Source organism: Equus asinus, chromosome 10 (genome assembly GCF_041296235.1).
Source record: "Equus asinus isolate D_3611 breed Donkey chromosome 10, EquAss-T2T_v2, whole genome shotgun sequence".
NCBI lineage: Eukaryota > Metazoa > Chordata > Mammalia > Perissodactyla > Equidae > Equus > Equus asinus.
The window spans coordinates 73628122-73643364 of NC_091799.1; the positions used below are offsets into that span (position 1 = coordinate 73628122).

Genomic DNA, 15243 nt, shown 5'->3' on the forward strand with positions numbered 1-15243 from the left:
AAAAAAGAGAAAAACAGCCTTTAGCATTACCAGGTATCACTCTAATCTGAAGCTTGTACTGTCCTTTTCAATCGTTGCAGAGAAACAATTAATAAAGGAACCCATTAAGACCTGATTATTGCTGCTAAAAAAGGAAGGTAGAATTTCAGTGCTTTGAAGTAACTGAGAATGATTCAGGCCTCATTACAGAGATATAATCTACATTCATACATTTATGTTAGTGATTCAAATCTATTGGGAGAGATTGAATTCCGTTAAATAGTGCATCTTTCCTGTGGAAGTTTTCTCAGGCTTTCTCGGGCTAACCTCAGAGGTGACCTAACAATGCAAAGCAGTGGAGTATTTAGGGATTCAACTTCGCTATAAAAGAAAGGCTGTACAGAAAAGAAAAAGAAGAATGAGATATAATCTAAAAAGCTATGTCAGCTTTTCCTTTGGGCTGTTTTGTAAAGGCCCTGCCTGTCATCACGTTGTACAGGAGAGTAGCGAAAAGCCTCTAGAACTTCTAAACACTGCACCTGCTGCAACCAGATTTTAATATGGAAGTTTTGAAGATGTGTTTTTCCCCACTTCAGACAGAATAAAAACACACAGCTTCGAACTTAAAGATCTGAACAGTTTCTCCTACTGGAGCAGAAAGTTGGGAGATGTGTGTATGTGTGCACGTGTGTGCGTGTGAGAGAGGGAGAGACGCCACCTTAGGAGGTGGGGTGAGGGCAAAGTGTGTCCATTGTGAGTTAAAAAGAAATTAAAAGGATCTCAAGTTGGCATCAGTAGTGTTGATGGCCAGTGTAAAAAAACCCCTCAAAATAATAACTTCCTCTGTTTTGTAACTTTTCATGGCAGAATCTTTATTGTATGGTGTCATTAAACATAATTTTAAAAAGCATGTAGCTTTAATTAGTTGTCAGTTCAAACATTTTGGATTCTGCTGAACAACTCGGCTGAAACTCTAGTCCCTTAGAAACACAACGTTCTCTTTCAGGCACTTGTCAGCTCGGATATAAAACTTTGAACTAGGAAATTGAAATTAGCACTGAGTTCATTTCTAAATATCCGTGCTTTAATGAATGAGCAAGACTTGTTTGACGTACGCTGCTTATTTACTTAACTCCCCAGTTAATAGCTACAGAAATTAGAGCTAATTGAATTAAATTTAAAAACCTACTGTAGTGTTGACCACATTGTCAAAATCTTTTGAATAAGCATTGCAATGGGTTATAAATAATGCAAGTAGAATCTCAATTCTAGTATTAAATGGCTCTATTCCAAAGGCTCTGAATGCACAGGAAAATATAACAGCATGCATGTAAAGTCATTTTTCAGGTCACTAAACAGCATAATTGGGCAATCATTCCTAATGCTCATGTCTAAAGTGAGATTTTTAATTTCTTTGTATTTTCTCCTATTCACAATGAAGATTGAGATCAAATGCACATTATAGGGATTCTGCTTGTCGCATATACAGGAGCGGTTCTGATCAGTTCCCTCCAATTTACAGTTCCAGAGGTAAACCTCCCAAGTTCACCCTGAAGTGGTTCTCCGTCAATAGCAGCCTAAAGATTAGGTTGAACTCTATGAAATTGCCACTTTTAAAGGTCGAAAATCATAAAATATTGGCAATTTCATGTGTTTCAACGTAACACAAATGTCCAAGTGCTTTTCCGAACATAAATATTTTATACCAGTATATCTTTAGGAACTCCTTCCAGTCAAGCTTTCCCCAGTTTAGAGGAACTCTTAAAGAAGTGATCTTCTAAGAACTGTCTCTTCCTCAGATCGGAACGCATTATCTGTGTTTCCTTCTTTCTGCCTCTAAATTCTTGGCAAACTGATTCAGTCTATACCTGGGTTGTGAGCAAGTGTCCTTCAGCAATCACGGGGTTGGGGGGTGATGAGTGTGAGAAGGACGCTGAAAGCGCAGTGACACTGTAAAATAGAGCCCTTTAAACATTACATTTGAAGATTAAAAAAAAAAGAAAAAAGAAAGAAAACGCCCCTTTATGGCAAAGTCAAAGGATATTGCATAGAAAAGAAAACAGCAGAATATTCAGCCAAATCGTGTGGTTAAATCTTTGCCATCTCAATAGAGTGCGTTCGCTTTGAAGTGCACGCGTGATTCAGTAAACGACTCATGTTAGCAATTACAAATCGGTCATTTCGGTCCCCAATTTCATTTGCGCCAAGAGAGGCGACTTTTAAGGGTGACGATAAATCTCCCTGAGCTTAAAAGGCAGAGAGGGACAAAGTGTGAACTTTTTACTTCGGCAACGGAAGCGAGAAATCAGTGATTCATTAAACCAAAGACCTCCGTGGAAGCTGGCAGAATAGGAGGAAAGGAAGCTAATTATGTCTCCCTTTTCTGTGCTCGCTCCGACCAGTGTATAATCTGCTGCTTTGGAGGGTTTATTCTCAGCATCTTCTGCTTTCTCCCCCAGCCCTCCCCTCCTTCTGGGAGTGAGAGGGTGGGGGGGAAAAGTCAGCCTAGCACGAGGCTCCAGGTGGCTCTCAAGTACTTCACTGCCAAAAGAAAAAAAAGGAAAAATCCTACGCTGGAAAACAAGCGAGAAAGGGGCTCCCCGGAGGGGATTGGTTCAGGCTGGAAGGCAGCAAAATTCGGAAAGCACGAGGATACAGCTCGCGCTGGTGGCCAGCGCCGCGAGCACAAGGACGCCTTAGCCTGCGCAGCAATTAGCCGGGGCTGGAGGCGCCGGCGGAGGCTGCGGCTGCGGCTGCGGCGAGGAAGGGACCCGGGGCAGCCCCCGAGCTCCGCGCAGAGGCATCGCGCTCTCCTCTCCGCGCTCCCCTGCTCTCCCCCCTCTCGGCCCCCACCCGCCTCCCTCTCCCTGGCGTTCTCAGCAGCCGAGGGTTTCAGATGTCCCACCGCCGTTTGACCCCCTCCCCCCGCTTCTCCACCCCTGCAAATGAGGTTTGACCAGCAGAGGCAGAGCCCACCTCTGGCTTAGAATCACTGACATTTAGACTCCAGGCTTCAACCTGTTTACAAGCTGGCTTTCCAAAGGAAGGGGGGGAGGGAAATAGGGCCAAACAAAACACCAACCGCCGTCCCCCCCAAACAAGAAGTGACTTTCTGGAGGCTTCAAATCAACAGGCACCACCAAAAAGAGAAAGCAAGAGGGGGAAGAAAACAACGGCGACAGGGCAGCTGCCTCCAGTTCTGACAACTCCAAAGAGACGCACTTTTAGAACCGGCTAGCAGGCTGGGGCTCTGCGGAGAGCGACCAGAAGGTGCCAACCGCAGAGGGGCGCAGGCATCTCCCCCAGCCTCCCAGCCCGATCCCTTTGGGTTTTGTTCACCGTGCTGTCATCTGTTTTTCAGACCTATTTTTGCATCTAACATGGTGAAGAAAGGAGTGAAGAAGAGAACAAAGTAACTCCTGGGGGAGTGAAGATCTCTGGTGACCAATACCACCACCGCCACCACCAGCTCCCGCTGCTGCGGCCACCCACGTCCACCGTTCACCGGGACACTCGAGAGGCGCACGGCAGCGGATCCGAGAAAGGAGCGAGGAGAGGCAGCCGGCCCTTCTGAGGAGTTATGGATGTTGGGGCATTCACTTCTGGCCAGATCCGCGCCCAGAGTGAGCTAACCAGCGGCTGCCACTTCCAGCTGTCTCTTTGCCTCGCACCAGGTCTTACCCTTCCAGTATGTTCCTTCTGATGAGACAATTTCCAGTGCCGAGAGTTTCAGTACAATGTGGAAATGGATACTGACACATTGTGCCTCAGCCTTTCCCCACCTGCCCGGCTGCTGCTGCTGCTTCTTGTTGCTGTTCTTGGTGTCTTCCGTCTCTGTCACCTGCCAAGCCCTTGGTCAGGACATGGTGTCACCAGAGGCCACCAACTCCTCTTCTTCTTCTTCTTCCTCCTCCTCCTCGTCCTCCTCCTCCTTCTCCTCTCCTTCCAGCGCGGGGAGGCATGTGCGGAGCTACAATCACCTCCAAGGAGATGTCCGCTGGAGAAAGCTTTTCTCTTTCACCAAATACTTTCTCAAGATTGAAAAGAACGGGAAGGTCAGCGGTACCAAGAAGGAGAACTGCCCGTACAGTAAGTAACAAATGCGCGCTCCCCTCCTTCCAATTATCCACCCCCACCCCACACGGGGGGAAATCTGTTCCAGATGTGGCCAGCTAAATATTTACGTCCCCAACCCCTGTAAAATGATTAAGTGGAATACTTTCACACTAAATCACCCCCCACCCCGTGTATACATTGTGCTGCCGCTCCCCCACGGCTCCGCACGCTGCCTCCTCACCCCTCACTCCTTGCCACCCTATCCGCTCTGTCTCTCTGGCTTGTCACTCGCCGGACCAAGCAGGGCGCCCGAGAGTTGCAGTGTATAGTTGTAGTGTATAGTTGCTGGTCCCTCTCCACCGCCCTTCCCCACCTCATCCCAAGGTCTCCTTTCTCTCCCTTCTGGAAATGGCTCAAGTAAACACATTTTATTTCTTTTCGCTGGCAATCTTATTAAGAGTTTGGGGACAGTTTCCTCAAGCTGAAAATAATTATCCGCTGTCAATTATGGGGGCTTTATGGGAACTTTATTTTAAAAAAGAGTCAATTCTACTCGCTCCCCCCCCCCCCCCGTCCCTTTACCCCACCCCGTCTCTAGATAGGAGGGAAAGCATTTTTCTGGTTTTGATCTTTTTTTTGGTGGTGGTGGGGGGGGGGGTGCTCCCTTATGTTGGTTTGAGTGATTGCAGTCCATGAAGTTAGCTTTTCAGGCACAACTGCTGCTATTTGTCTTCTGCCTGCCTTCTCTCTTGGTAACATGATGCTCGTGTCTGCATTGTCAATAGCATATGCGCTGCTTTGTGGTGTCCTGTTGTATTCGTTTCTTCTGAAACCTCTCATATTGCAGAGCCATACTACTACAGCATTGTAAACATCTGGGACTGGATTCACACAGACCTCACACAAATTTCATTGTCATTCTTTTATTTTCAAAGTAAAAGTCATAAGTCTGTTTCCATGGCTATAGTTATCCCACAGGATGAGATTTTCTCTTTAGTACAAATTATGCCCTGGATCCCTGGATGTCTTTCCTTTTTCTTTTCCCCCTCTCTTTCCCTCTTGAGCTCTTCCTCTTCTTTCTTTCATGCTGGAGTGTGGGCTGGGTCGGGGGAGGGAGACTAGAAGAGGAGGGGTGATGTTGTGTCTCTTCTTGATTCAGTCCAGCAAAGCCAGATTACCCTGTGAGCTTCTTTTCCTAGTTACTTTCAAGTGTTGAGACTTATTCATCCTCTATTGATTGCTCTTTGAAAGGGCCCCGAGGCTGTGTAACAGGCGCACTGGAGACAGTAGACAATGACATTTAAACATCTTTAATGACCATTTAGCATTATCTCAATGTTACTTCCATGTCACCTTTTAAAGGGACTTTATTGTGTCAGTTGTGTGGGAATTCCAAGCATATATTTGCCAGCTAACGTAAAGACATGGGTCAAGCATTTCAAGATTTCTTGGCCCAGAAAGCATCTAATGCTAATGGAAAAGACAGTTAACTAGAACTTAGCATTTTCATTTTAAACAAAGATTTAGAAGAACTAAGCCTTGGTTTTCTTATTTGGGGACTCACATACATTCAACATTAACTTCTGTTCCTCCTCAGCTGCTGTTTCCATTTACTAAAATTAGCAATATGTTTACAAGTAAGAAAAATATTTGGAGAAGTATTTTAAAGTATTCCATTTTATGTTTAACACCAGAGATGTTAAATAGTCCGTTACCTGTTTCTTTTTCCATTCTGATTCATAGAAAGTGGCTGAAATAATGTCATTTATGATGCAGAATTTTTTTTTTTTGCTCAAAAGTCATTTGTTACCTGAATTCATTAGATGCTGTGTATAGATGTTATGGTTGTTGATTAAACATTTAATACTTGTTCACTTCAAACTAGTTGTGGTATCACCCAGGTAGTTCGATGGGGAAGAAGTGGTCCAAGCACTTACTGCAGAGTGAGCTGGGAGTTTAAAAAACATAATTCCCATGGACTGAAATTCTTCTTTGTATTTTTAGTCCATAGACATAACTCAAAGCAATACAATAAAACTTTAGAGTGTTAACCTTGAGCAAGCTTTATTTTTTTTTGACACTAACTTGATTTTGCTATTTCTCTATTTTAAGTATCTTTATATTGTGATGCAAGGACCAATCTACACTTAAATTACTATTTTATTTATGAAACTTAAATTAGTCTTTTCTAAAATAATATCACTGTGCAGTTAACTATTTAGTAAAATGATTTCCAGGGTATACACTGAATTATATGTTTACAGTAAGAATTATCTGCAAAGAGCAAAGTATAGGATTTTTATTGCACAAAAACAAGTGTGGAAAATTTTCATTCTAACTGTCCAAAAGATACTAATATCTCTACCATAGGATAAAGTCTACTAATAGTTCTTTTTAAAATTATGATGTCTTGTATAGTAATGCAATCTTAATCAATGGTTGAAAATGAAAGGGGATGGGGCTTGCTCTGTCAAATAATGTCAACCCATAAATAATGTAGGCTTTCCAAGAACATCTGTATCAAGACACAGCAAGTGAAAAGTAGAGGTTGAAAAAGCCTTAATTTCACATGTGGCCAGGTAATCAGAATGCTGTTACAATTTCCAGCTGGACTGATTCAGCTGAACTACATGGTTTCATTAAAATATTGTCTAAATGTTGCATAATTACATGTGACCAAACTTTTGCCATGCCTACAGGGGAACCAGCCACCCAGCCCACTAAATGGTAGCCTGTTAAATATTAGGGTATCTAACATCCGAAGAGTGTCAGTTCCTTGTCCAAAAACCACATTTCAGTAACATTTTCCTAAACAAGTTATTAATTATTCCAAATACACAGAGCTGCTCTTTTGAGGTTTGCTTATTTGAAGCTTAATTTTCTTTGTTACTTTTGACCCTAGTATTATTGCTGCTAAAATACAGTAACAGCTTATCTAAGAGGTTACATGTTTGTGATGTCCTGGGTAATTAAACAACTGTTTCACTGGCTTTTTGCCAGCAAAATGCTAACAAAAGGGAGTAAGGAAATCACCCATAAGCATTGCAAAATCATTTTTAACTTCTGTCTCCAAAGCTGGTTCCCAGAGATTGGAAGGTTCTAAAAATATTACACGTGCTAAAGAAACTCTTCTCTATTTGGGTGATGATTATAATTTCTCTTTTTTAGAGGGGTGTATTTTTTGTCTGCTTCTTTGCCATTATATGAGAGTAGAGTAAAGCAAATGGAGATGAATTATGTTTCTCCTGCTAGAAGTCAGGGAAAGCTTGAATAATTTAGAATAGCTGTGTTGTGTCTGTCACTAGATATGCTCAGGCTCATTTAGGTTTGTTTTATCATTCTTTACATCTAGAGCTTTGCCCTTGAAACATTACCATTCGGCTCCAGTTCTGGCCTCCTAGAAAGGCTGGATACAGCTGTTACATACCCTTGCAACTGGGACTGGTGGACCTTACTAGATGTGAGTAAAACAGATGTGGGCGTCTCCCATGGTTGTCACTTGTAAAAAGGGGGAGTCTAGTGAAAAGAAAATGTATCTCTAAACTTGAGACAGCCAAGGATGGATATTCTCAAAATGGAAAGCCACATCCTTTATGAATCTTTCCAGGAGAAGAATATGGGAGACAGAGAAATCAGTATGTACTGAGTATATAGTACGTATCCCATTTCTTTAAATATATCTCATTTAACATTCACAGTAGTCCTATGATTTAGATATAACTATTCACATTTTTCAAACACGGAAACTAAGCCTGGAAAGGGTAAGTTAGCATAGGTCATTCAACTAGAAATTTGCAGAACCAGGATTCAAGCCTAAGTTTATTTGGTTATATCGTTCTTTGCTTCTTCTACGTCTCTGCTACTGGCACCGTTGATATCAATATGTTAGAATTAGACACCCCAAAACTCTAAAAACAAATTACTCTAAACCTTAATTGCTTCTTGCTGTGAACACCATCAGTTCTTCGGAATGAAACTGGACCAGTAGTAAAATGGCAGTAGAACAGAAAGGGGATATGTGAAAGGCTTCATTGCAGGTGGCTACCTGGCATCAGACAATGTTAGTGCATTCTCTAGGTGAAATGTCTCTTTTGATATTATGTTTGGGAATATAATTGCTTGTGGACACACAAAATACACAAACATCAATCTCACTTATTTTAACAGAGGGCATTAGAAATACATAACTAAGAAAACTCCATGAATGTCGTTATATATAGTAATTGTTTACAGCTGAGGGCCAAATGTTTAATTGCTCCCATGTGTAATAAAATAATTTGATTGTAAATACCAGTGTGAAATTGGACTGGTGTGGAAATTTCTGATACGACTCTAAAAAGGGCAAAATCTTAGAGACCTGAAGCTGTATAAATACATATTAAGAAAGCTTGAAAATGAGTCTGCAAATCAAAATGGTACCTCACCCTGTAAAAATGACAGATTATTTTCTAGGATTAAAGATTAGCATTGTTACTTTTTCATCAGAACTAGAGTTTATTGTAGGAAATTAAATAAAGTGAGAAAATAATTGTTGGAATTGGAAAATAGGGACTTGAATATTATCTCCTAATGAATATACAACAGTTTCCTGGGGAGAAAACCTATATCCAACTTAGGACTTCCACTGGCGTCTTATTTAAGGTGCGGTTGTTTCTAGAGTTGGTCGCATAATTTATAACCAGTAGCATTTAATCATGAGCATTGAGGATTTATGAAGGTGGAAGGCATTGTATTTAATGATTACATGACACTGTCCTGTTACCTTACTGCATTCCTACCATATGGACCCTCCGCTTTGATGGCTTTATCATAAATCCATTAAAAATGCACAATTACAGAGAATTTCCTCTTCATAAACCCGATTTATGTAAATCTATCAGAAGTAAATCTACTAGAAGAATCCCAGGAAAACAGTTGGCAGAAATCACGTGCTGATATTGAAGTATGATAATTCAGCAACAGCAATCTCTAGGTTTTGGGCATTTCAGTGATCTATTACACAAAGGTATAAACCACTCTTTAAAAGCAAGTGTTTTCAAAATGATGTTTAAGCGTGGAATTTAAAAGAAGAAGAAGAGGAAGAAGAAGAAAAACGATGTCTTATAGAATGAAGGAAAGCCCAGTGTATGCGTATTTTCCTCTACATTTTTATTATCCGGGTTAGAGCAAAAAGCCTCTTTCCAGTTCATTTCTTTAGTATTTAATGAACTTATAGTAGAACATGAATGAGCACTTTAAATTCCTGCACAATTACCTTAATGTTCAGAGGCAAACCCCATTTATTATCCAAACATCTAACTTTCTACAAGCTAAAATGTTGGAAAACAGTTGACAGCTCATTTGAAATGGAGCTAATGTTCCTCACATTTATGAGCTGCCTATGAATATCTACATCTTTCCTAAGCCTTAAATGTCTGTATGCTTATCCAAAATCATGGTACAAATGATATTTCTTTATTATGCTTCAGAAGGAAGAGCAGTACATGTGTATTAGTTCAAAGTGATTTTAATCTATCTTAACATTAATTCTGTGAACTTTGCAATGAAGAGTAATTCAGATGACGTTTTTAGTATTACTGATCCAACATTTGTCAGCATTAATAGTTGATGTTTGCTTAATGTAAGTAAGCAAAATATTAGCATTTCCCTCCCAGAAATTAAAGTTCTCTTTTAATTTTCCAGTAAGATGGGGCATAAGATTCATGTTTATATAATTTTAATACAGTTTTATCACAGTCTAGAAAAGTAATAAAATCTCATTTTTGTCTCAAGTCCTTTATGCAGAAATATCTTAATTTTTCATGGTATGTTACAATGGTTTAAAATCATTTACGTTTGCCATTTGACCCATAGTGTTTATTACTTGATTTTATGGATTAGAAATATTTACTTTTCATAATTGTCACTCTTTTTTCATGCCTGTTACCTTTACCTGGGCCAGTCAGGCAGTATAATAAGTGGTAACCTAGAGATGCATCTTTAAAATTAGCGAAAGAAAATGTACCTGCATCTTGGGAAGCTACCAGTGACACTCTGATACTGAATTAATGAACGCAAAATGTTGATGCTTTACAGAATCAGTTTAAAACCAAGTATTTAATTAGTACAGATTTTACACAAATAGAAAGTTCAAGATATCTAAAAGAGAGCCAGGTCATCCACAAAATAATGGCCTTAAAGGCTGCCTTGCTTTTAAATCAGGTCAGTTGTGTTCTTTCTTTGAACGCTGTGTTCTAATTGGAACAATAAATCAAAGAAGACACTCAAAGTAGATTCCCATGTAAGGTGGACAACTGGACAGTGACTTTTTACTGCTGCTAACACGTGCTTCCAATTACCATTTGATAGATTCATAGTGCTGGCAGTAAAGCATTGCCTCATTTTATAGTGCACCTAATAATTCTTCAACCTCAATCTGTCCACCTTTACCTATATCTAATCTGTCAGTATGTGTGTTATCATTAATGAGGAATTTTCAAATGTTTGGCATGCTTCCTGCAATGAATGATGACAGTGAGAAATGAATGAATCCTTTAATTAACTATAATAGAAGAGGTAAAGTATTGAGTAAGTTGATGTATCTCCAACTTCAAATAATTATCAACTAAATATAGCCTAATATTTTCTCTACAACTATAACTTAATCATGAATAGTATGGGCTGACCATAGCTCAGTTCTAAATAGGAATGGTTAACTGCAAAATTAAGACATTTTTGACAGGGCATTTTTCTATAATATTATTTTCTTTCAAAGACCTTGTGTTAACGCTTTACTGATAAATGTTTGTGTTAGTTCATCCTTAACCTTTTTTGAGACATTGCCCGTTTGAGGATAACTTGACATATTCATAGAGTCTTTACAATTCCAGGTTCACCAACTTCTTTCTAATAGTTCTGTCCTGAGACGTTTATACATCTTCAATACTGGCCATCTGTGACAACTTGGCCTCTGAGGCATTGTGAACCCCTCATACTCTATCACCCCTTCACCACTCCATTATTTTCTGGTTTTTTATTCCTTTTCCCTGGTTTCTAAACCCCTTCCATACCATTGAGGCCAAGGAAAGTCATGTATTATCATTGCTTAGCATCGCATGTTACACTTATAGCCAGCAGCCTAGTCTTTTTTGAATGGATAGCATCCAAAACAGATAGTTTATGTTCTATCCATAAAAGTCTTCAGCAATGTAAATTCAACATATTCCATCATGAGCCTCTTCTCATGTTGAATGTCCAGTGAATTCTCCCGTGTTGGAGCACTCAGGCCATTTTCTTACAGCTTTGCCTTTACGGAAGTGGGCAAAGCACAAATAAACACCATCTGACAGTGAATGCTGATTGTCTGGTTACTAAGTCATCATTCTGCATTTTTCCTCCAGGTTAAATATTTTGTTTCCAATAACTCTCCCTGCAGGTTCATCTTACCTTTCTTTTAAATTAAGGACATGCAACACTTACTAGCTCTTTGTCATTTTCCTTACCTTTTTCCCATTGTCTGGACTCCTATGAGAAAGGAAGTAAAGATGATTTAGGAAATCAAATAATTATTTCTCTTCTACTTTAGTCATCATTTATTTCAAAGAAGATGAATACTAATTTGGAGGTCTTTAATATTTTCAACTTGTAGAATTTCACTTAGATTATAAAGCTTCTCTGAACATCCCTGCTAAATGTAACTCTTTAAAATGAAACCAATGTTCTCACTGATGCTGGTTATCAATGGAGAAAATGTACAGTATACGCGCATGATACTCCAGGCTGACTGAATGTGGAAAAGCACGTCTCTTTATTAGAAATATACTGAGTCACAGGCAGGAGTTAAAATATCAATTAATAGAACGCGTGTGTTCATATACTTCCTTCAAGGGAAAACCTTTTGGCATTGATTGCTGAATTGGATTTATTTTTATTATATGCAGAATCTGATGACTTACATATGTTAAGTTTACAACTAAAAGCCATGCTTCTTTTCACAATGGGTTTCAAATTATATAGCTGTAGATATGGATATATTTCCAAAGCCTTAAATAGCTTTGAATTATTGATAGAATTATTAAAAGAAAAATTAATATTCTGTAACATGGGGAAGATGGTGACACATCATATTAATTTACATACTATTTATGATCTAAAGTGAGATACATTTACATTGTGACTAATAACAGCAATTACCAATGTAGTAAACCAGATTTCTAGGGCATTTTTTGGAACATCTCTTTAGAATGATATGGTTCCACAAATATGAAGGAAATAAAGTGCTAGGGATGTTAATCAGATACAGTGTAAAAACTTGATGAACAAAACTACAGAAGTGCTTTTTTAAAGCTGCAGCAAGAGAGATGGTAAAGAACATATAATTAGGACATCCAAAGCAGAAGAGACCATAAAGCATCCAGACACAGACCGTGAAAGGAAGAGGAGATGCTTTTCTGGAGTGATGAAGACATGGGTTTTGAACTCCAGGAAAGAGATCAAGCTAATGAGTAGCATCCCACAAGGGCTGACATGACAAGAAAGGTGTAGGGGAAATATAACCCAAGCCCTGGCATTTGACTAGATGTTAAATTAACTGAAATGAGAACCTGTGATCTAAAAGGAATCTCAAAGAAGTCATCACAGACATGGTAGCAAAGTAAGGCAGGCTAAGTCGGAGTCCCACTAAAGAGGCAGGGGATGGAGGGATTAAATGTGTGGGCCTTGGCTAAAAGTGATTACAAGTATGGGCCTGGATTGAAAGTGGTCTTTGAAGCCACACAAGTGGATGCATTTCAGGTCCCAAACAGACAGAAAAATGTGTGACTTGGGCATGTTGTCATCAGTAAAACAAGGGTATTAACAATACTTACCTCTTTCCTAAGTGGTAAAGATTAAATGAGATCACTCATTCATTCAACAGAGATTTATCAAGTGCCTGCTTTGTGTCAGATACCCCGTGACACTTGAATACAGTGCAGAAAAAAGATGCTGGTTTTGCTTTCACAGAGCTTCACTCTATAGACAGTGTCGAAAAACAAACAAGTAAACAAAGAGATATATGATGAAAAATTAGGGTAAATGCTATGGAAGAAGGGTACTTTAACAGAAAACAATTGGGAACCATTCTAAACCTTATGGCTAGAGAATCCTTTCAAAGGTGGGAGGAGGAAGGAAGTGAACAGCACGGAGAGAGTTTGGTGCCTCCTCCAAGAAAGTGTAGAAAAGGCATACTGAGTCCGGGGGTTGGTGAGAAATCTAGAGAAGTCGGAGTGAATCCATGTAACAGCTTAACAGTGCCTGGTCTAAGTCCTCATCAAATGGGTATCATATAAAAAAAAAAGTAAATATGATGCTTCCTCTTGTTTTGAGGAAAAGCATCAGGAACGCAACTAACCTTTTTCTGATAAAGTGGGAATTAAAAGTATTGGAATTAAAGAAAGAGGCAGGGATGAGGAATATATCTGTCATTTTTTAGGAAGCAAAATATTAGAATATCTGAAATTCACGATGTTCTGAAGTTTTGGGGAAAGGGCAGAGATCTGGTTCATTAAGAGACTAGTAGCTGATATTTGAAAACTGAAGATAACTTGAGGAGAGAGTGAAGAGCTGAAAATAAAGAATAGACAACAAGTGTGTCCAAGGACACAACTATAAAAGAGAATAAAAGAAAGGGAAAAAAAAAGAAATAGGGGCAAAACAGGTAACTGGAGAATGGAAGAAGACAGATTATTGCATAAAAGGCAAACAGAGAAAAGCGACTCCATTTTTAAATATTTCGAAGCAAATCTTATCTTTCAAGTCATGATACGGTTTTGAACCAGGATTATCACAGTTCTCGGTAAATTCTGTAGTTAAGTTTCTTGTTTTCATCCCATGACTATGACTTTCTTGGCTCGTTCCTTCAAAGGGCTTGCATTCTAGAAATAGAGACGGGAGATCTTCACAGGGAATTAGAAGATGATATGAGGCAGTTTATACTAAATGGAAAGAAGCAGGGCGGGACTTCAGTAAAAAGCACCTGTAACTGAGGGAGGGTCACACTGAGGATAAAGGACTCCAGCTGGACATGGACTTAGATAAAAAGAGGAGTAAGAATATCCTAAAAGAAGGCACAGCAGCATGCAGGCACTGAACTTTCCATCAAGTTTTCAGGAAACAAGGGGCAGAACAACGGAGTGCAGCGGAGTTTACAGGCTGAGGTGTCTTATGAAGTACAAAGCAAAACACACCAGAATGTGCTGTCGGGTGAGAGGGAAGTATGGACACATCTTTATATTTGAGGACCTAAATTTTCTGCTAAAACGTTACACTAACACAGTTTTTATTTAAGATCAGCCTTCTTTCTTTCTTTCTTTCTTTATGGTTTTGACTTTTGGAAGTGAAGAAAAAACAAAGAGAAAGAGAAATATTTGAAAAGAGTATAATTGAAATAACCTAAATATATTAAAATTGTAGTTTGATCAGCAAAAACAAACAAGCAAACAAAAAAAAAAACAGAACTCATTTTATACTGGGGACATAAACAAGTAGTTCTTGTCTACACCGGATGGCATTATCTTTAGTGTTCCTGTTTTGCTAAATGATCATTACTTAAAAATTTAACATAGTCCCTCATGGCAGAAGTTCTCCAGATAGACATGTCCCTGAGAAGGGATTTTGTAATTTCCCAGCAGATTCCCAAAGAAAACTGAGGCATCAATATTACTTGCTCCAGTTGTATATTTTTGTCTTGTCATTCCTGTTCTAAATTGTCTTCGATTTACCTGGTTTAGGTGATTAGGAGAAGAAACAAAGAAGACTACAGCTCTTTTTCTTGCAAAAGAGTATACTTAAGTATTTTTGAAATAAACCAGGAGCAGGATACAGACAGCATCTATGCAGCTGCACCCACTCTGAAGACCGTGAGCTTTGGAGACACATTTCTTGATGTAGAATCTGGGTTCTAAAGCGATGTAGCTGGGTAGCGTTGGACGACTTACTCCCTGGGTCTTGATCTCTGCAAGTGTTAAATGAGGATAAGAATATCATCGCTGTTAGAAGAATGAGTTTGTAAATTTACAAATGAGACTATAAATGTAAATTCCTCATGATAGGGCTTGGCACATTTCAAGAACTCAAAAACGTTAGCTGTCACTACTGTTTTATGCTATGGCTACTGTGTTATTTTTCATTATCCCATTTTCTAAAAAGATCCTGAAGTAATGGGATAAAAAATTAGACAGAAAATTGATA

At 39.3% G+C, this 15243-nt stretch overlaps 1 protein-coding gene across 1 annotated transcript in view; it reads left to right on the forward strand.

The window, feature by feature from the left end:
• Nucleotides 1-3111: 3111 nt before the first annotated feature.
• Nucleotides 3112-15243, forward strand: part of FGF10 (fibroblast growth factor 10) — a 78189-nt gene continuing 66057 nt past the window's right edge. The window contains exons 1-2 of the mRNA XM_044779353.2: nucleotides 3112-3249; nucleotides 3341-4068. Coding sequence (XP_044635288.1) covers nucleotides 3717-4068 — 352 coding nt within the window. The 5' untranslated portion in view covers nucleotides 3112-3249; nucleotides 3341-3716. The remainder of the gene's footprint in view (nucleotides 3250-3340; nucleotides 4069-15243) is intronic.